Below are 22,536 nucleotides of genomic sequence, written 5' to 3'. Positions count from 1 at the left end.
GGTTGAGAGTCCGCCTGCCAATGCAGGGGACACGGGTTCGTGCCCCGGTCCGGGAGGATCCCACATGCCGCAGAGCGGCTGGGCCCATGAGCCATGGCCGCTGAGCCTGCGCGTCCGGAGCCTGTGCTCCGCAGCGGGAGAGGCCACAGCAGTGAGAGGCCCGCGTACCGCAAAAATAAATAAATAAATAAATGCCTGTCTGCTGCTGATGTCGCCCAGACCCCGGCAGTCTGTCACGGCAGCCACGCAAACTGCTGCACCGAGCTCTCAAGGTCACCGTGACACTGGGGCAGGGAGCAGACTGCCGTCAGTCAGGACACCTGAGCTTGGAGATCTGGCGCAAAATCTCCAAAAACAGTGGACGCTGGCTCTGGAAACATGATGGTTGAGGAGGCCACTCCCACGCGAACACAGCTGGAGGCAAGCAAACGCTGTCAGATCTTCTCCCGAGGGCCTGGGTCCTGCTCAAACACCACCGTCGTGTCCACAACCCCCAGGCAGAAGTCGCCTCACCCTCGTCCCTCCAAGATTCTGAACCATCCCGTGACTTTTCACAAAGATGACAATTACGCATCATCGCTTCAGTGCTGAGTGCTGGTGTCTCTCCGTCCCCCCTACGCTGGGAGGTCCCCTGGGGCAGAAGCTCTGTCCTACTTTATCTGGAACACAGAATCCTGAACCTCACAAAAATGTTCTCAATTCGATTTGCTGCATAAATGTTCTCTCGACGCTCTCCTGGCATCACAACAGAAGCCAGTCTTCATCATCGTGTTCCTGTTAACAGATCAGCGATTCGATTTCTTTACACAGATATGTTACATCAATGTATGCAAAACACCGGGCATCTTTAAATCTTTGCATTATAGATTGAGTTTTGGTGAGCAAAGGACAGTCCCTGCCTGCATTTTCATTTCTTTTTTCTCCCATTTAATGTTTCAAGGGCACTCTTCCTCGCTGCTCCTTCAGAAGATAAACATTTTCTCAAAAAAAAAAAAAAAAGCCTCTTTGACATCCCTAATCTAGGATTTCACTGAGTCTCACCACTCTTTAAAAGCACACACAATGATTCTGAAAATTGCTGGGTTTGCAGCTCAAAAGCAGAAAGTTTCTGGAACTCGTTCTGTCAGAGTGGTTACGCAGCCTGCCAGAGGACGCAGCTGTGAGACAGGCAGCGTGGGGTCCCTCCCCCGTTCCCGTTGACCCCTTCGCTGCCGACAGTGCCGTTACCGCACACACGCACGCGCGCGCACACACGCACGCACGCGCGCGCACACACGCACGCACGCGCACACACACACGGTATGTACATTAGAAGCCATGTGTTAGGACTCTTCACAGCAGGAGAGCTGAACTCCAAGCAGCACATGCGTGTCTCTCTGCAGGATAAACGCCCGAGGCCTCCGTGCAGCAGCGAAGCCCGCGCCCGAGTGTGCGGGGAGCGTCCCCGCCGCACTGCGCCGCACCGCACTACAGCACTGCTCGCACTCCCACGACGGCAGCGGGGCCCGGAAGTGGCTTTTGATAAAGAGGACAGCTGGCACTTGGCACGTGAGCTGCTCGCAATCCAGAGCCATGGAGCTCTGACTGTGCCGCTCAGACACAGCTCGGCTCTGTACGTGTGTGATTCACGGACCTTCCTCTCTCACCCGGGGTCTCTGGTCTTGGCCGTGCAGACTGGTAAGTAACTGCGACCATATCCTACACGTGCACACACAGACCACCACGCCTGCTCCCTCAGAGCCACCGGCACTCCTGTTCAAGGCCAGCAACGCTCAGCTGACAGCCAAATGAAATAAAACCCCGTTACGTAAGGCTCTCAAAAGCAAGCATTTAAACTGGTCATCTCTGGGACAGAATCTTCAATTTTGAGGTTGGTGTTTAATTTGAGCGGCACACCAACTCCCAGAGATGCTCGAGGAACAGAAAGATATGCACTCAGCGACGCTACTGTGTACAAATTTGCTTCCATTCTTCCATCAGCCCTTTTAAAATAAGGTCGTACCCCAGTTCCTGCAGTGACCTACACTTCCCTCCCCCGCCCTCCTTGTGGACAAGGGTCCAGATGACAGTATGTGTTTCACCTAAATTCCACCCTCACTACAGTGACACAGCCACACTGGACACACTGGAGAATCAGGGCACGTGACAGTGTAACACTGCTGCCATTCCGTTCTTTCAGATGCTCTGATCCCCTCCTGGGGAGCCAACCGACTCGATTTCTATTTTAAAGCTCAAAATTAAGTCAGTAAATAAGGCCAATTGAGAAAGGCTTGCCCTCGTCCTTTGACCAACAATCCTTCCAGACAATGTGGATTTCCAGACCCAGCAACCCAGCCGTGCCCTCGACGTTAAGGCATCCCGTCAGATGGCCGCTCTGGATAAAGCATGTCATTCAAGCCACTACGCTGGGTTTCTCGTTCTGTGAACATAAAGAACTTCACTGTACGGAAAACACAGCAGCTGTTTTAAGAACCAAAAATGCCACGATGGCATTCAGAGCGTCCCCGCCCTGGGGATGCTTCTCCCGCCGGCAGTGGTGCAGGGCTGAGGGCTTGGTCCTGGGGACGCTGGAAGCTGAACCTGGTTCGTGGCCACTTCGGGTCTGGCGGAAACCGGACGCCCAAGCGCTCACCCACCATAACACAGCCCACCCCAAGATGCCTTCTCAGTAACCCCGAGTCCGAGAGTCTCCTACCTTGGGGTGGGGCGTCCCTCCTCGGCCTGGACTGAGGAAGAAAGCTCTCTGCGCGCACCGGGGTCCTCCGTTTGCCGTCGCACTTCCACAGAAGCTTCCTGCCAAGGGTGGCACAATGAGACACCCGGTCATCAAGCCACCGCCTCCGAGACCTCTGTGATCACGAACCCTTCATTGTGGGTTCGCCCTGTGAGCCCGCACCACGAAGGCAGTGACGCCGCCTGCCGTCAGCCGGCCACGGGACCCGCGAGCCCGGCTCTCCAAAGCGTCTCACCAAAAAGACTCAACAAGACCGTGTGTCCCCTTCGGCTCTGGGCAGGAAGCAGAACTCCTACGTGAGGGTCATAAATCTGTGTTGACACACTGGCCCCCAAACCCTCATCAAATCAAACCCAACTGGTCACGGCTCCCTGCAGCGAAACCTCAAGCCCCGGGACCTGGAGTCTGGGAGCCTTGTTTCTTGACCGATCAAGCATGGAATTCTCAGAGGTCACACCGCACGGGGCATGGGCACACGGTCGCGGTGTTTGCAGGCCTTTCTGCACCAGGGGGCCACACAGAAACCTGCACCTGTCTTCACACGCGGACGTTCATTATTGTGTAACAAACCGATGGCTGGTTTTTCTTAAAAGAACCTCCATCTGATGCTGCAGGAAATCTTTTCTTTGAAATGTACAAATGCAGATGGAAGGGGGAGAAAAAGCAGAGAGAGTGGGAGAGGGAGACTGACTATGGACTTTGAGGGATGGATACAAATGTGCAGCTTTTCAGAAAGCTTCCCATCAACTTTCACCATCAAAACTCCTACTTTAAAAAAAAGTGAAATAGTTTAACACACTGCATTTCCAATTACATTTGCCCCAGAACAACCTTTAAAAATATTTCACCACAAAAAGGGACTAAGAAGAAAACTAATAGCACAAGTGACATCAAGGTTGCCTTAAGCCGTGCTATAACGCACCCCTTGTAATTTCAGAGGAGTGCTTGCCATTTTCTATCATCTCCCCCAATTTCTTCCCTTTGTATATTAAGGGCAAGCTAATCAAAGGGAAAGACCGCTTCAGCGAGAGCTGACAATGAGGCTGGGAAGTCGAGACGTGGGTGAGAACAGGGCACTCGCAATTGTCATGCGTGTATCGCCTCTGTCCCCAGGTGCTGATACTAGAAAAGCTGGTGCACGTAACGCTCAGACAGCTGGACACAAGTCACAACGGCAATGGGCCATGATGTCCTGGGGCTGTCCTATACGCACCTTAAGATGGGACTGCGGTGGCTCTGTCCTGGCTCCCTGCAGGACGCTTACCTGCTTGTAGAGGTCGGTCGAGGGCGACGACCGGGACCTTCCGTGGATGTACTGTGGCCTCTCGTGTTGGTCCAGACCCACGTCCAGGATGTTGTCTGCCGAGTGGTACCTCCCAGAACTCCTGGCTTCCGGGGCTTTCCTCTGTTCCCTCCACGAGGCTTGATACTCTGCAAAGGTTCCCAGCCTCTGAGGTGGGTCTGATCTCCCCACCTTTCCCTCCTTTCCGGGGCCCGCTGTCCAAGGCCTCTCTGGCTTCTCCTTGGGGAACCCACAGGGTGCCGGCCTCAGCCCCGACCGCTGGCCTACGGGCTTGCTGGTTTCCTCAAAAAACTTCCACCTGTCGGCAAAAGTGCGCACGGTCTCGTCGGGAGGCGCGGGGCGCTGGCGCGGGCGTTCATCTCCCGCGAGCCCCACCTCGTTCATCTTCTCGGGCTCGGAGTAGGACTTCAGTTTCTGCTCGGCCGTGAAGCGCCTCCGGCCTGCGATGCGCGGGGCATGCAGCGCGCCGCCGGCGCTCGAGGGCAGCCTGGCCGGGGCTGCCTCCCAGACGCGAGGGAGGGTGTCGGGGTCCGACGGGCAGGGCTCCAGGTCGCGGCGCCTAAACGACGTGGCCCTCAGGACGCGGGCCTGCGCCTCCTTCAGGTGGTCCTTATATGTGCTGGAGAAGGCGGCTTCCGGGGGGCCCCCTGCCGGCTGCACCCCCCAGTCGCGCGCCTCTGCCTCGGCGGTGGTCTCGTCCCCCTCCGCGGCGCCGGCCAGGGTTGCCGTGCTCCGGCTCTTCTGCAGCCTGGCTCGCCGCAGCTGGATCTCGTTCCTCAGGGTGGTGGCGAAACGGTCGCTCCTCCGCATGGGTTTGCCCGCCGGGGCCTCGGGCGGGGGCCTCTCCGGGGCGCCCTCGTGGCCGGCCTCGGGCCGGCGCGCCCCTTCCTGGGTCAGCGAGTGCAGCATGGGCGTCTGCAGGGGGCAGATCTCGCCGCCCGCGTGGTCCCACGCGAAGCCGCCTGCGACCCTCTTCACACTCGCCGTTTCCACGAGGCCGGCCGCGGGTGGTTCCTCGGCTCCCTCGCAGTGGCCCCCGGCCTCCCTGTCCGCCGGCGCCACCCTCCCCCTTTGCCGGGCGCCCGGGGGCCCCTCGAGCCGGGGCGGGTAGCAGCGGGGCTGCGCGGCCGGGGCGCCGCCCTGCGGGCCGCGTCTGGAGGTCACGCAGTAGTAGCGGCTCTGCGCGCCACCGTCCCCCTTCTGGTCGCCAGCGCTGGGCCGCCCCACCGGAGCGGGGCTGTCATCCGGGAAGCGCTCGGCAGGCGGCTGCTCCCTGAGCCACGTGGCGGCACCGGGCCCCTCGTGAAAGAAGGGGCTCTCGTCGCTGGAGTGGCGCGGGTGCTGGCACGCGGGCGAAGGCGGCGGGCAGCGCACGTCCGTGCTGGACAGGGAGGCCTGGAGCCGGCTGGGGGCCCCCGGGAGGGCCCTGGCCCCGCTGTCGCACGGCGGCCACCCGCAGTCCAGGGGGACACCCGGCGCACAGCCCGAGCTTCCGGCTCTCCTCCCGTCGCCCAGGCGCGCTGGTCTCTGCGGCTGATCGGCCGCTTCTGGTCGCCAGTCACTGTGGGACTGAGCGCGGGTCAGGCCCGGAGGGTGCTGCGTGGTGGCCGCCTCTGAGAATGGAGGGCCCTGGGTCTTCTCGTGGCTCTTGGTGGCCGCAAAGCTGTCACTGCGGAGAGGGGGAGGGGGCGGAGGAGGGGACGAAGAGGCCTTCTTCTTATCGGGAACATACCAGACTGGCCCAAAACTGGACCTCCCGGAAGCAGCTAGCTTGGGCTCAGGGCTGTCCTCGGGTCTGGGGCTCCTGCTGCTGTCACAGGGGACCCTGGGGGGGAAGCACCCGAGCCTCTCGTCCACACACTGAGGGTCGCCGGCAGCCAGGCCCTGCCGGTCACTGCCTCCGGTGGAGGCCTCCCAAAGGCCTACTTTGTAGAGGATGTTCTCAGCAGAGGAGGCATCCGCCTTGGGCAGGGTGTGGTCAGGCGTGCTGGAGCTGGTGGAAAAGGAGCCGTAAGCGGAGTCCCGCTTGCTCGGGCCGCCCAGGTGGTCGATGCTGCTGTTGGACTTGGCAGCCGAGAGGCGCCCGGACGGGTAGGACTGGGCAGGCTGGTCCAGGCTGTCCACGCTCCCCAGGGAGCTGAAGTGGTCAGAGGCGCGCTGCAGATGCGTCTGCTCCCACAGGCCGCTCGACAGGTCCTGGGACGAAGAGCTAGGAAACAAGAACCACAGGCAACAGCGTGCTTTAGAGTCATGTTGCAACAAAGGGCAAGATGAGACAATGCACGTAGGAGCGGCTGGCCCTGGGCAGAAGGCAGCCACTCGTCCCGGAGCGAGACCCCTGGGTGCGGCGCGTCTAAGTTTTCCCATTTCAAAGAGCAGCTTTCCAAGGGCAGGCTGAAAGGACCGAGTCCTACCCACACGACACCTGTCCCCAAACAGAAAACCTTCCACGCCGCGGTACATCTCTCAGCTCGACACCCACAGGCTGGACCAGGTCCAGAGCAGGCAGCAGCAGGCAATGCCCCTGTGAACACCTTGATCTTCAATCACCGGTTAAGTGTCGCAGATAGCAAACCGCAGCCCGTGAGCTAAGGACGGCTTTTAGAGTTTTTTAATGGGGGCGGGGCGGGGCACGGAATCAAAAGACTACTTCCTGATGCGTGAAAATGATACGAAATTCCGATTTCAGTGCTCATAGCTCGAGTTTGACGGGAACTCGGTCATGGCTGTGTGCTTTGCTCCCAACGGCAGAGCTGCGCGGCTGCCGCGGACACTGGCCCACCAGCCCGAGGTGTCAATCCTGTCTGGCCCCCTGCGAGACGAGTCTGTGGACCCCTGGTTGAGTGCAGGAAATGATTCATACTACAGACTGCTAACGCAAAGAAAGCCATCAAAAGAGAACGATCTTCAACTTAAAAAGGCAAGTTCAGAGATAACATGACTTTTCCAAGCCCAGATATTAAAATCACAGGCATACCTCCTTTTGAAATGACGTGTGCCTGTGATTTAATGAAAGCTCCGATGATGATTAGCATTTTTTAGCAATAAAGTATTTTAAGACTAACGTATGTACTTGTTTTTTAGACATAGTGCTACTACTGCACACTTAAAGCTCTCAATAATGAAACTATTTCTCCAGGCGTGTTAAGTGCTTTCATTAAGTCATACGAGGGAGGCAATGACCGTTCCACGCCATGTCTGCAGAGGACAGACCAGGTACCCTTCGCAGAAATGGAGCATGTTCTTCTCCATCCTCCCACCAGTATCCCTGAGGGAATTTTTCCAGGAGATTCTAAGTCCAAGCAAACATAAACAAAGCTAAGCACTTCTTCCACGGGGCGTATGTGTTTCTTTAATCAAGAAACCACCAAACGGGCTTAATGAAATATAAGGCCCGCTTTTTACTTAAGTTTTACCACACGGAGGAGAATCTGGTTTTTCAAAAACACCCTGGACTCCAACTATTATAATCTCTTATGGCTTGAAATAGGTAACACTGTATTTAAGACCTATTTCCTTCGCAGCAGACCAGTATTTACTAACAGCCAAAAACTCATTTTGAAAGAGTTACGTTAGCTCCACACACACACACACACACACAGACACACACAGTCATGCATACCACAAATATGCACACACGCAGATACACACACATACCCAGACACATACACACACAGAGGTACACACACACACACACACGTGCACTGGTGTACATACCCCACAGCCACACTACTGCTGTTACCATCATCCTTCTAACAGACCAGTGAAGACACTGGCCGCTAGCCTCAGGTGACTGGACGCTCCACGTGGCCAGGAGGAACGTCTCCAAGCCAACACACCCATGGTGCTCTCCCATGTGTGCCTTGCATTAGCCCTTCTGACCCCAAAATGTGGGCTCCAGAGAAGCCAGGTTGAGCAGCGCCCCCCCCCCTTCCACCAGCTCACCATTCGAACATCCTCTGTCTCACAGTTACCAAGAAACCACCAGGCCTGGCACATGGGCTGTGAAGCCCCCTGGTCGCCCCTGTACCTCCACACAGCAACCTGGGGTTTGGGGAGAGAGTGCTGGTGTTTAACAGAATTTCCTGGGGGAGCTTTGGCCAAAAAACCTGCCCAGCAATAAGTAACGTGGTGGCTGTGGACACGTGGGGGACGCGGACAGCCATCCCACTCGGCTGGCCCAAAGGGATTCAGCCAGAAAGCGAAGCCTCCAGGCTCCTGATTTATCAGCTGGACAACATAAATGAGGAAGCACACTTGCCTGTCGTTTCTCTTGCTGTTTTATTTTTTGTTTTCAGGCATTATACGCCTGCCTGCTCAGTGAAAAAATTTAGAGTTCCTACCAGTAACGGTGTGTCCACGGCCTTTTCTCATCAGAAAAAGAACATCATTCTCAGGTCAAGAAAGATGCTATTTAAAACACAACAAGCCAAAATCTATGGGACACAGCAAAAGCAGTCCTAAGAGGGACGTTTAGAGCAACACAAGCTTACCTCAGGAAACAAACAGCTCGAACAACCTAACCTTATACCTACAGGAACTAGAAAAAGAACAAACAAAGCCCAAAGTTAGCAGAAGAAAAGAAATCATGAAGATTGGGGCAGAAATAAATGAAATACAGACTAAAAAGCCATTAACAAAGATCAATAAAACTAAAAGCTGACTCTTCGAAAAGGTAAACAAAATTGATAAATCTTTAGCCAGGCGCGTCGAGAAAAAAAGAGGGCCCCAAATCAATAAAACCAGAAATGAAAACAGTTATAACTGATACCACAGAAACACAACCTAGAAGAAATGGACAAATTTCTAGGAAAGTACAATCTCCCAAGACCGAACCAGAAAGTAGAAAATATGAAGAAACCAATTACCAGTAGTGAAACTCAATCTAAAAAAATAAATAAATAACTCCCAACAAACAAAAGTCCAGGACCAGATGGCTTCACCTGGTGAACTAATGCCTTTCCTTCTCCAACTTTCCTAAAAATTGCAAAGGAAGGAATGCTCTGAACTCATTCTACAGGGCCAGCATCACCCTGATACAAAAACCAGACAGAGATATTACAGAAAAATAAAATTACAGGTCAGTACCACTGATGCACATAGATGAAAAGTCCTCAACAAAGTAATAGCAAACTGAATCCAAAATATATATTGAAAGAATCATACACCATGATCAAGTGGAATTTATCCCAGGGATGCAAGGATGGTTCCACACCTACAAATCAACCCACGTGAGACACCACATTAACGAACTGAAGGATGAAAACCATATGATCAGCTCAAGAGATGCAGAGAAAGGTTCTGGCAAAATTCAGCACCCATTATGATAACAACTCTCAACAAAGTGGGTATAGAGGGGACGTACCTCAGCATAATAGAGGCCATCTACGACAAACCCACAGCCAACATCATACTCAACGGTGAAAAGCTGAAAGCATTTCCTCTAAGATCAGGAACAAGCCAAGGCTGCCCACTCTCACCGCTCTTATTCAACATGCTTTTGGAAGTCTTAGCCACGGCAATCAAAGTAAAAGCAATGAAAGGAATCCAAACTGGAAAGGAAGAAGTCAAACTGCTGTCGCTGCTTGCAGATGACGTGACACTGTACAGCAAGTCCCCTACCTACGAACCTTCAGGTTGAGAACTTTCAAAGACGGCAGCACGCATTCGCCTGTCCAATCACATAAGTTAGTTCACGTGTCTGGCACATTGTAACGTGCGTGCATCCTCTACGAGTGGCTGTGCTTCTGTGTACTGTACAGTACTGTGTAGAGTACAGTAGTACAGTACCTTTATTTCAAGCGAGATCTGCAAGAGGATGATTTCATTGAACTCCTTGCTGTGTAACACGAGGAGCTTACTCATGGAGACCTGACAGAACTGGAGGCCCAGAGAAAGCACAGAGGAACAAGAGGGAGAAGTAGCTGAAGAACCAAGGAGATTCACGACGCAGGAAACGGCAGGGGATTTTCTTTATCTGAGGAGGCACTGTTAGTTTTCGAGGCACAGGACCCAAACTTAGAACGGTACACAAAGGCTGCAGCAGCCGTTCAGAATGCAATCCAGTGCTACCGTGTCATCTATGACAAGAAGAAAAGTGCTACTACCGGGCTTCCCCGGTGGTGCAGTGGTTGAGAGTCCGCCTGCCGATGCAGGGGACGTGGGTTCGTGCCCCGGTCCGGGAGGATCCCACGTGCCACGGAGCAGCTGGGCCCGTGAGCCACGGCCGCTGAGCCTGCGCGTCCGGAGCCTGTGCTCCGCAACAGGAGAGGCCACGGCAGTGAGAGGCCCGCGTACCGCAAAAAAAAAAAAAAAAAAAAAAAAAAAAGTGCTACTACCCAGACATCACTGGATCGTTTTTTCAAGAGGGTAGATAGAATTGAATCCAGCAAGGAACCAGAACCTGTGCCAGCAACGTGAGGAGTGAGTGAAATTGCAGCTCCCCCTCCGTCTACTATTGCTGACGATCCTTCAGCTCTACATCTCCCACCTCCTCTCCCTCCTGCAGTCAGTAACTCTTCTGGTCTGTTCACTCGATGCCAGCCCCTGTGTGCCAGCTACTGTACTGGACTACTGTACTTTACAAGGTACTGTATTATAAGATTAAAAATGTTTTATTTTTTGTGTTTGTTTTTTATGCATTGTTTGTGTGAAAAGTATTATAAAACTCTTACTGTACAGTACTATATAGCCGACTGTGTTAGCTGGGTACGTAGGCTAACTTTGTTGGACTTAACGAACAAACTGGACTTACAAACGTGCTCTCAGAACAGAACTCGTTCGTATGTAGGGGACTTCCTGTACATAGATAATCCTAAAGACGCCACCAAAAACTATTAGAGCTCATCAGTGAATTTGGTCAAGTTGTAGGATACAAAATCAATACAAAAAAACGTGTTGCATACTAACAATGAACTACCTGACAGAGAAACTAAGGAAACAATCCCATTTACCACTGTATCAAAAAGAACTAAATACCTAGGAATAAATCTAACCAAGGAGCTAAAAGACCTACTCAGAAAACTGTAAGACACTGATGAAGGAAACTGAAGATGACATACACAGATGGAAATATATACCGTGTTCATGGACTGGAAGAATACTGTTAAAATGACCATACTACCCAAGGCAATCTACAGATTCAATGCAATCCCTATCAAAATACCAAGGGCATTTTTCACAGAACAAGAATAAATAATTTTAATATTTGCATGGAAACATGAAAGACCCTGAAGAGCCAAAACAATCTTGAGAAAGAAGAACAGAGCTGGAGGTATCACAATCCCTGACTTCAGACTATACCACAAAGCTACAGTCATCAAACAATATGGTACTGGCACAACAACAGACACATACAACAATGAAACAGAATAGAGAGCCCAGAAGTAAACCCACACACATATAGTCAATTAATCCATGACAAAGGAGGCAAGAATATACAGTGGAGAAAAGACAGGCTCTTCAGTAAGTGGTGCTGGGAAAACTGGACAGCTACATGTAAAAGAATGAATTAGAACACTCCCTAACACCATACACAAAAATAAACTCCAAATGGATTAAAGACCTAAATGTAAGGCCAGACACCATGAAACTCCTAGAGGAAAACACAGGCAGAACACTCTCTGATATAAACTGTAGCAATATTTTTTTGGATCTGTCTCCTAAGACAAAAGAAAGAAAAGCAAAAATACACAAATGGGACCTAATTAAAAGTAAAGGCTTTTTTTTTTTTTTTTTTTTTTTTTTTTTTTGCGGTATGCGGGCCTCTCACTGCTGTGGCCTCTCCCATTGCGGAGCACAGGCTCCGGACGCACAGGCTCAGCGGCCATGGCTCACGGGCCCAGCCGCTCCACAGCGTGTGGGATCTTCCCGAACCGGGGCACGAACCCGTGTCCCCTGCACCGGCAGGCGGACTCTCAACCACTGCGCCACCAGGGAAGCCCTAAAGGCTTTTTTAAAAAAATAATTAATTAATTAATTATGGCTGTGTTGGGTCTTTGTTGCTGCACGCAGGCTTTCTCTAGTTGTGGTGAGCAGGGGCTACTCTTCATTGTGGTACACAGGCTTCTTATTGGGGTGGCTTCTCTTGTTGTGGAGCACAGGCTCTAGGCACGTGGGCTTCAGCAGTTGTGGCTTGCGGGCTCTAGAGCGTAGGCTCAGCAGCTGTGGCACACAGGCTTTAGTTGTTCCACTGCATGGGGGATCTTCCCGGACCAAGGCTCGAACCTGTGTCCCCTGCATTGGCAGGCGGATTCTTAACCACTGCGCCACCAGGGAAATCCCGAAAATTAAAGGCCTTTTTTTTTCCAGAGGAAAGGAAACCATCGACAAAATGAAAAGACAACCTACTGAATGGGAGAAGATATTTGCAAATGATATGACCAATGAGGGGTTAATATGCAAAATATATAAACAGCCCATCCAACTCAATATCTAAAAAAACAAACCTGATTTAAAAATGTGCAGAAGACCTGAACAGACATTTTTCCAAAGGAGACATATAGATGGCACATGGAAAGTGCTCAACATCACTAATCAGAGAAATGCAAATCAGAACCACAATGAGGTATCACCTCACAGCTGCCAGAATGGCCGTCATCAAAAAGACAACAAATAACAACTGCTGGTGAGGACGTAGAGAAAAAGGAACACTTGTTCACTATTGGTGGGAATGTAAACTGGTGCAGCCACTGTGGAAAACGGTATGGAGGTTCCTCAAAAAACTAAAAATAGGACTACTCTATGATCTAGCAATTCCACTCCTGGGTATATACCCAAAGAAAATGAGAACACTGATTTGAAAAGATACATGCACCCCAATGTTCATATCAGCATTATTTACAAGGTGAAGATTGGTATATCTTACACACACACACACACACACACACACACACACACACACACACACACACAATGGAATACTGCTCAGCCATTAAAAAAGAATGAAATTTTGCCATTTGCATCAACATGGATGGGCCTAGAGGGGTATTACGCTTAATGAACTAAGTCAGACAGAGAAAGACAAATACTGTATGATATCAGTTATATGTAGAACGTAAAAAAATAAACAAACGAATATAACAGAACAGAAGCAGACTCACAGACGTAGAGAACAAATCAGTGGTTCCCAGTGGGGAGAGGGAAGGGCGACGGGGCAAGATAGGGGTAGGGGAGGAAGGGGTATAAGCTATAAAATAAATAAGCTACAAGGATATATTGTACAGCACAGAGAACGGAGCCAATGCTTTATGATACCTTTAAATGGAGTATAAGCTATAGAAATTTTGCATCACTATGTTGTACACCGGAAATGAATAATATCGTACATTAACTGTACCTCAACAAAAACTAAAATAAAATGAGAAATGCACAATTACGACAAGGCAGGGAAGTCATGAGTGTGGCAGAAAGTGAAACCAGCTTCCCATCCCGGCGGGAAAGGCGTGCCTACCTGGCGTGGTGCTGGCCTGGCCACAAGGGGCAGGAGCTGGTAGAGGGGAATGGAGATGCCGATGTCTCGGGGTGGCTGTCGGAGAACTTGGTGACGTGCCAGGAGTGTGGCCTCCAGCTCAGCTCAGTCCTCCTGAAAAAGGATGCAGATGGCTCAGGGACTTCACAGCAAGGACAACTTCAGGCGAAGAAAGGAGTGGGAGGCAGAAACGATTCCTGGGTGATTTACTGCATCGCTGTCAGGTGCTTCCCACTGCATCTGGGCACCAACGCTCTTTGTACAGGTTCGTTACCGGAGAACATCCCCGGGCGAGAATCACAGGCCCCAGAATGTGAACCAGCCCTTAGGCTTCCAAATTCATTCTAAGTAAGTACATGAATCTTGCCCATGACCCCCGCTGCCCCACCCCCAAGACACAGCAGCATCTTCTGTCTGTCCGGTGCCAGTGCAACTTTGCACGGGCCCTTAGCCTGTTTGAGGAGAAGGCACTGGGCTGCAGAAAAGCTTGAGCTGGGTCCCGTGGAGTTTTGACTGCATTTATTTATTCACTCACTTCACTAAGTGAACACAGCTATCCTGCAGTTAACGGGGACTGGTGGACATGTATTCCTCTGAGCCTCCCAGAGTGTCCGAAGTCATCTAAGGGTTCCTGTCATGGGAATCACCACGCCCTAAGACCAACAGGCTCCAGTCCATTCCTGCCAGGGCTTCTGAACGGGGCAGGAGCCTTCCCTGCCCGCCTCCACCGCCCCCACCATCCGTGGGTGGCTAATTAGGTTTTTGACCACACCTGCCCAGGTATGAAACAGCATGTCCAGTTGGACATCCCTGCAGCCGACGTAGGAACATCACAGGGCCTCCCGGGTAAAGCTGCTGCAGGAGCACATGGCCCATGCTCGCCCCTCCTCCTCCCGCAATTTTTTTTTTTTTTTTTTTTTGTGGTACGGGGGCCTCTCACTGCTATGGCCTCTCCCATTGCGGAGCACAGGCTCCGGACGCACAGGCTCAGCGGCCATGGCTCACGGGCCCAGCCGCTCCGCGGCATGTGGGATCTTCCCGGACTGGGGCACAAACCCGTGTCCCCTGCATCGGCAGGCGGACTCTCAACCACTGCGCCACCAGGGAAGCCCCCTCCTGCAATTTAAGACGGATCTAGCCTCACCAGGGACACTTTGTACAGCCCAATCGAGATGGGAGAAAGGGTTCAACTGAGCCTCTAAGTACCTGATGGGGATCAAACATTCTTCCAACAGGCAAAAACATTAAAGAATATTATGCAACAACGAATATTAAAGAAAACCCAGAAAGCATTTATAACATAAACCTTCTGATGACTCAGAAACGAGGAAAAATACACGGGTGGCAAAATGTGGAATGTGTTGACTCTTTGATAGTTTCCCACGAGCTAAAGCATAAAACAGACGAATTCATCACACCACAGAAGTAAAGGGATTGTAAAACCAAAACTGTACCTCATAAAGTTTCTCAAAATCCTCGTAAGGAAGGTTCTGGCCACGTGAATTTCATTTTCAGATGGCTTTTCCTGTGCTATAATATCCGTAAGGTCTGTCATCTTCCTTTACGGGTAATTAATGAAGGAAACAAACTAGACAAACTGCAGGCAAAGGAAAAAGAGGCTTGGAAAAGAAAACGCCTTACACTTTGTGGTAACATATTTCAACTCTGTAATTGGGATGAGTGGGGAACCAGCTGGTTTACTGGGGCAGAAGTCGAGCTCTTTGAGAAGACTAAATGTTTCTCCTCTTATTTTAAAGGATAATACAGGCAGACCTTGGAGATGTTTCGAGTTGGGTTCCAGACCACCACAATAAAGTGAACATTGTAATAAAGCTAGTCACGTGAACTTTTTGGTTTCCCAGTCCATATAAAAGCTATGTTTACACTATACTATAGTCCACCAAGTGTGCAACAGCATCATGCCTACAAAAACAGAACGTACATACCTTAATTTTAAAAGACTTTATTGCTGAGAAACACTATTATCTATCCTAGTAATAATATTAGTAACATCAAAGATCACTGATCACCGTAACAAATATGATAGTGGAAAAGTCTGAAATACTGTGAGGATTACCAAACTGTGAGACACAAAGTGAGCCAGTGCTGTTGCAAAAATGCTGCCAACAGACTTGCTTGCCACAGGGTTGCTACAACCTTCCATTTGTAAAACAAACAAACAGAAAACACGCAGTATCTGTGAAGCACAACACAGCAAGGTATGTCTGTACACAGATACATGCCTCTACTTCGAGGAGACATAGTCAACAGTTACGGTACTAACTGGAGCTTTAAAGAAAAAAAAGGAAAACACAGTGAAAAGGGTGATACCTAGAAGCTGTAAGTGAGGAATCATGGCTCCTGGGGAGACTGAAATTTCCCTACGTATGTGGCTCTCGTCAGGTCCTCAGACTTTCCTAGAGCACAGTGAACGTATCTGGGAATCGAGAAAGGTTCAGGCAGTTTCTGTCAGCCCCTCTGATGTTTAAAACTGGATTCTGCTGATGAAAGGAGGACATGTGGCTGATGAAAGGAGGACATGTGGCTGATGAAAGGAGGACATGTGGCTGAGCGCTGGTCTCTCCATCACAAGCCCGTGACCACGCTGGGCAGGAAAGCTCCGAGGACCGAACGCTCTGGCGCCACCTAGCGTTCCCAGATGGAACAGAAATGGCAGGGGCCGATTTAAGGCGCTCGTTTCAACAGACGATGGTGTTTCTTCCCACACAAGATACGCACTCCAGGTGGCTTTAAACCACCCGGGTCCCTGGAAGTCTGGGGCCGTGAGGGGTGCACAGGCCACAGGCTGTGCCAAAACAGGTGGGCAAGGTGCCCCGATGTGAGGGCCTCGGAGAACTCGGACCACGTGGTACCTGGTTAGGGGTTAACCGCCCTGCCCCCTCAGGGGGCCACGCGTGTCGGAAGGAAAGGCACACACAGCAGGTATGCAGCGAACCACACCCGAACCTTCCTGTCCTGGCGGGCGGGACGTCTGCTATGTCTGCTACAGCTGGACCAGCCCCCCCCCCCCCCCTCCAACAGACATCAAACAGGAACAGAGGGAGAGCTGTGAAAGGAACGCCCCCTCCGCAGGCCACGCAGTCAGACACAAGCCAGCTCGGCTGGAGAGACCAGCAAGGACGCCCCTTCCGGGAGGAAGAAGGACGGCACGGCTCAGCCCAGAGACATCCAAGGCCATGCTTCTGTGCAAGGCAGTGTGGTCAGCGATGCCAGGGAGGAAACAGCCGTGACCCGGCCGGGGTGCGGGTGCCGACCCCTCCTGCGCGTGCAGCTGCACAATCCTGCCAGCTCCGGAAACGCAACAGGGCTGCGTCCAAGTCACGCCCACGGGAGACCAACAGCCACTACCATGGTCACCCCAGTGTACAGGGAAGAAAGCCTTTTCATTCACATGGCCACTGCTGCTCGGAAAGCTTAAAGAATGGGCATATTGTAGAAAACATGGAACATTTAAAAACTGAAATGCGATTAAGACAATAAAGGAGGATAACCCGTCATCTGAAGATGAACGGTGGGTAACGTCTCTGCATTTCTTTCCCCGTTTCAGACGGCTGAGAGCATCGTGCAGACTTGGCGGGGCCCTTTCTCTCTGCAGCCCGCCTGGTTTGGTGAGCATTGACTCTCCAGGCCACCGTCACTTTTCCAAAATGTCATTTTTAATATGGCATAATATTCCTTCCACATGAATACTGAAAAGCAATGCTGCTGACTATTAAATACACCGGGTTTTCTGGCTTCCAAATCAAATTATTCGCCCTAATGAGGCTTCTCTGAAACCTTTCCCAAAAGGTGCACACCAAAATTAATCTAAATTTACTTCAATTTCTAAAAATAATTTTTTATGCTAGGTAGTCTTTTTTTTTTTTTTGAAGGGAAGGGGTTTAGATCTCAAATATAAAAAATGCTAGGATACCAATGAAAGTTAAGAATGGATCTAGATACAGAAAATTCATTTTTAAAAAGAAATTATTAAAATAAGGGCTTCAATGAAATGTTTCTCATTCAGAGAAAGAGCAGAAGTCCCTCAAAAAAAAAAAAAAAAATCACGTGAACGCCGGATTATTTTCCTAACGTTTCCAAGTGCAGCCAACAGGCGCTGCCTCAGAAAATAAACGCAGTCCGCATGTGGTCCCCACGAGCGCGGGGGGCGGGGGGGGGGGGGCTGACAGTACCAGGCCTGCAGGCTGAGAAGCCAACGGGAAGGGCCTGGCGGGACACTGTGAGGGGGCACCACAGGGTGTGTTGGCTGCAGGCGACATCCTCGGGGGAAAATGAAACCAACAGTGATGCTTGGGGCATCTTAGAAGCGAGCGCCAAGGGGGGCGGCAGTGGGGAGGGACTTCCAGATAAAGGGAAGGCTGGAAGTTCCTCAAATGCTTCCCAGTGAGTCCTGCGGGTGATGGGGGTGAGTTCCGGGCAAGGAGCCCCCAGAAGCTTAGGGAGGGAGGGTGTGCAGAGGCCCCGAGGGACCGGCCTACAGAGGGTACAGGCCCTCGAGATACTGGGCTGGAGGAGGGCGAGAACTGCAAACAGCCTTTTTATTCTTTAAAAGTGAAACACACATAAAAAGCACCACCCTACAGACACAAAATGAAGCCTGCCCTGAGCTGCTGCTTCCTTCCTGCGCCGGTCAAGCCTCTAGAGGACACATGCTGACCGGCCTCTCCCTCTCCCGAGCTGCCTCTACCTTCTACCAGTCTCCCTGCAACTCAGCTCTGGCAGCTCCTGCCCTCACCCCACCGCCCTCAGCTGCTCCCAACTGCCACGGAGCGAAGCCCGGGCCAGGCGGCACTGGCATCGCTGGGACGGCTGTGTTTGCACAAGCCCTCAAGGTCATTCCGAGGCGAGCTCAGGTCTGAGACTCGCCGCTCTAGCCCCGAGATACCCTTCCTCCCTTCCCCCATCCGCTCTGCCAGCCTCTTTAGGAGGTCCCGGCATCACTGACTCAGGTCCACGTCTGTGTCTCAAAGCTGGCTCAGCCTTCAAAGGACAGCCTGACTGCTGAGCTCTGCTCCAGCCCTCCCTCCTTCTGCCAGAGCCACCACTTGTTAGAGCTTTTCCTGTCCATGCCCATCCGCCCCCTCAGCTGCCAGCGCCCCGAGGGCAGGACCTATGGGTACAACTTCAGCCGCCTGGCTGGAGCGCTTCCAACGTACATTACGTGAATGAATAAAAACAGAGGTCAGACCACTCTGTGAATGGCGGAGTTGTTTTCCCGGGCACTGATCTGACAACACGATGCTGTGGGTGGTGACATCACACTTGATAAACCGGGATAAGAGTCCAGGCGCTCCTGCCTTTATACACGAGGCGAAAGAGGTAAAGAGGAAAATTCCCAAATGACCTAAATAGCTGAAACTGATACAAGACATCAAAGCTGCATTTTAAACCAATGCCAGGGCCGTGTAGCAGCATTCACACGGGATAAAAGCATCAGGGTTCCGCCCCACGAGGCCGGGGCACCCCTTATCTGTCTCCCAGCAAGGGCAAGTGCACGCCTGTCTCGGCCTCTGGCGTTCCCCAGGTGCATGAGCAGGAAAGACCGCGTAGAAATGTCACACAATGAACGCAGGCAGAACTGGAGCAGACCCAAATGGCCTGGCTATTTTTCCATTAACTTTTGCAAAGGGGGGTGAAGGGGACTGTCTCACCCAGCACTACCCGTACTAAAAACGCTTTGTCCAAACCACCCGAGGTCACAGTGCATGTCCCCAGTTTTCAGAAAGGCACCGATGCAGCTTCTTGGCTACTTTTAAACAGAATGGATTTTTCGGTAAAGACACCCCAGACACTCAAATGTGCAACCATTAACATAACTACGTCCGAGCAGCCCTAAGGATTAGCAACAGAGCAAGAGTCTCATACGTCAGGGTATAGAAACAAAAGTACGTGAAACGTTCTCTGCCTGCCTTCATATATTAGAAACCACCAGCGCTTCCAAACTAAATTGTATCGACATCACTCGCATGCCTCCTAACGAAAAACAAAATCCTAACTGTTTACCACTCTCTACGTGGCTTAGAATCTGAAACACCTCACCTGGAGATTCAGCTGATTAAGCTGGTTACGCCACACGCTGAATCTGCATCTGAGTAGAAGCAACCTTTTCCCAAATAAAGCAGTCCTGCTCTGTGTGGCTTTTCCCCCCGATTTTATTTCATAAAAACAAGAATGGCAAACAGCCCAAACGAGTCGGCGTCTGTCCAGGATAAACCTCTGGGTCTACTCTGTTTTAAGAAGAAAATAAGCACAGGAACAAACAGGAACAAATCCCGCAAATGCTCAAAACAGACACTTTTCCCCTGAAATTTGAACGAGCAATCTCAGACCACCCTCCAAAGGCAACACCCACCAGCATCCCCAGTAAGACTGACACCCTCTGTGGGAACACACAGTTTCTGCCCCAGGAAGAGCTCTTGGGGGTGGGGGAGAGGGGGGAGAAAGGAGAGGAAGGGGGAGGAGGGAAAAGCAGGAGGGATACAACCTGCTGACGTCCCATCCATCCCTCTCCTCTTGCTGCTTCAGGAACACCTGCACTCATCAATGTTGGGGCCACGCACAGAGCCACCTGCCCTAGGACAGCTCCAAGGAGCCAGCAGCAGAGGGGAGTCCAGCACGACACTGGCTTGGTGTAGAACTCACTGCAACTCAGTGACGTCCAGAAACCCATGCACGGGGCAAGAAACTTGCTCCTAGCAGGCGTGGGTGCCGTCACTTGACCAGACACCTCCTTTCTTCAGATGTGTCGCCACGCCACCCCATGTGGCCATCCCTTACGGCCTCCTGCAGCGAACCTCCATCCTTGGGTGTTAATCTCCTCCCGAAGGCAAGCTTGGCGGACGTAAGCAGAGTCACGGAAGGGTTTAAGGCCTCCGGCAAAGAGGCAGGAAACATACGTCAACCCTATGCATAACGTGGCTCTGGCATAAAAACTGCTCGCAGCAGCGGACGGCTCAAGAGGGCCACGAACGACGAAGTGGCAGGCGAAGTTCACTGTAGACAAGACTAAGATTACCACATACATTTGGAAGGAAGACGGAGAGAGTCATTACAAGCTATACAATAGAATTCACGGCCTGACAGTTAAGAGACGTGTTCCCTACGGTGTTTGAAATTCCATGTACGTTTTAGGAGCTGAACGTATGGTACCAACTTCCCTGTGAACGGAGGACAGTGGATGGTATCCCAGTGCTGTGCACACAGAGCTTTCAGTGAGCATTTTACGGCATCGGACGGCAACAGCCTTAACCCAGCACCGGGCGAGAAGCGTCCCCTACTTCAGCACGTCTCCCACAGCAAGGGGCTTACCGACGCCTGCGTTAATCAGGAAAAGGCCTCGAGTGACCCAGTTTCGGGTCTTAACCTTTTCCAAGCACATTTGCTTAAGCCAGTGGTATGAGCACTGCGGCCACCCAGCAAACTAGCCCGTGGCCCTCAGGGAAATACCAGCGCCGAGATCCATCCCACACCTGCCCATCAGGATCTCCAGGGAGGGGCCGACACGGGGGAAGAAAGTGCAGGCGACAAGTACACAGAGAAACAGACACAGAAGAAGAGGTTACCACATCCTCCCACACTTTCCTGCAAGCAGCACTTCCTTGGCCGAACAAAGAGGGAAGGACAGAGTGCCCGGGAGGCACGGCCAGGCTGCCCCTGCTGGTGCCCCGGTTCCACTGACTCCCGGGCAGACGCCAGGATACCACCTGGACATCTCAAAGGAGAACATGTGTGCACCCGGTGGGGCTTCCTGTTACCCTGCTTTGTTTCCAGCCGACACAGCTCTGGGAGGGAAGCGCTGGCTCTCAGCTGTCTGGGAAAGAAACGTGGCTGGGGAGAGACAGTGATCTGGGTCCTTGTCTCCCAAGGCATCGCGCTCGGCCAGTCCTGGCTTCTAAACGATGACAAGATACGCGGTGCCCATGCCCCGTGAAACCGGACGCCACCGCCTCGTGAAGTCAGCCCGCCACCACCCTCGCCTGGCCGCCGGGTGCCCTGCTCGCCGCACAGGCTGAAGCAAGACACGCACACCCAGCAGCTGTCACCAGCGGGAGGGCGTCAGGATGTGATCCACGATGCCCACTTTGTTCATAAAACCACGGGTATGTGTTTTACACCGAGGCGCGTACATGCCTCTTCCCAGAACCTCCGAGAAAAACCAAGCCTGCACTGGCCACTCTCACCCTCAGGACCCTAAGCTGTTTTCAATCTTCATCAGAAAAGCCACGCTTTCTTAAGGTGCCTGGGCTGGGCAGGTAGTTGAGGGTTCAGGCAGCTCATTTATCATTTGGTGATCCGCAGGTAGGGCAACATTGGATATTGATGTGCTGGTGGCGCAGTCTGAATTAACTACAGAGTGCCTTCATAAACTAAACACTTTTTTTTTTTTTTTAAGGAGTACGTGATCTAGGGCTTCCCTGGTGGCGCAGTGGTTAAGAATCCGCCTGCCAATGCAGGGGACACGGGTTTGAGTCCTGGTCCGGGAAGATCCCACATGCCGTGGAGCAACTAAGCCCGTGCGCCACAGCTACTGAGCCTGCGCTCTAGAGCCCACGAGCCACAACTACTGAGCCCACACGCCACAACTACTGAAGCCCACGCGCCTAGAGCCCGTGCTCCGCAACATGAGAAGCCACCACAATGAGAAGCCCGCGCACCGCGACGAAGAGTAGCCCCAGCTCGCCGCAACTAGAGAAAGCCCACGCGCAGCAACGAAGACCCAACGCAGCCAAAAGTAAATAAATTTATATATATATATATATATATATATATAAAAAGAGTACATGATCCATTTTGTAGCTCTACATATAACACTAGTTAGAAAATGCTAACTAATCTCTGAGATACAAGTCAGATTAGTGGTTGCCTAGGGATAACGAAACACGAGAATGGTGAGATTTAGATAGAGAAGAAAACGTCACCGATTTAAGAGAAATCATGTTAAAAGCACTCACTGGTGCCTTTGTAATAAGGTAAATGGTAAGTTAGTATGGAGTTTTTTTCTTTTTTTTT

At 51.8% G+C, this 22,536-nt stretch overlaps 1 protein-coding gene across 3 annotated transcripts in view; it reads right to left on the bottom strand.

Moving 5' to 3' along the window:
* The window catches only part of SHROOM2 (shroom family member 2), a 135,925-nt gene that overhangs the window by 46,152 nt on the left and 67,237 nt on the right, over nucleotides 1-22,536 (bottom strand). For 2 of the 3 annotated variants that reach the window (XM_079910391.1, XM_079910392.1), the window contains exons 3-5: nucleotides 13,489-13,620; nucleotides 3,999-6,246; nucleotides 2,696-2,793 (exon numbers count right to left, since the gene is read on the bottom strand). In XM_079910391.1, the coding sequence (XP_079766517.1) occupies nucleotides 2,696-2,793; nucleotides 3,999-6,246; nucleotides 13,489-13,620 (2,478 nt within the window). The remainder of the gene's footprint in view (nucleotides 1-2,695; nucleotides 2,794-3,998; nucleotides 6,247-13,488; nucleotides 13,621-22,536) is intronic. The other variant, XM_079910393.1, reaches the window with a different exon arrangement.

This window comes from Stenella coeruleoalba, assembly GCF_951394435.1.
Source record: "Stenella coeruleoalba genome assembly, chromosome: X".
Lineage (NCBI taxonomy): Eukaryota > Metazoa > Chordata > Mammalia > Artiodactyla > Delphinidae > Stenella > Stenella coeruleoalba.
This window is presented reverse-complemented; position numbering and strand designations above follow the sequence as displayed.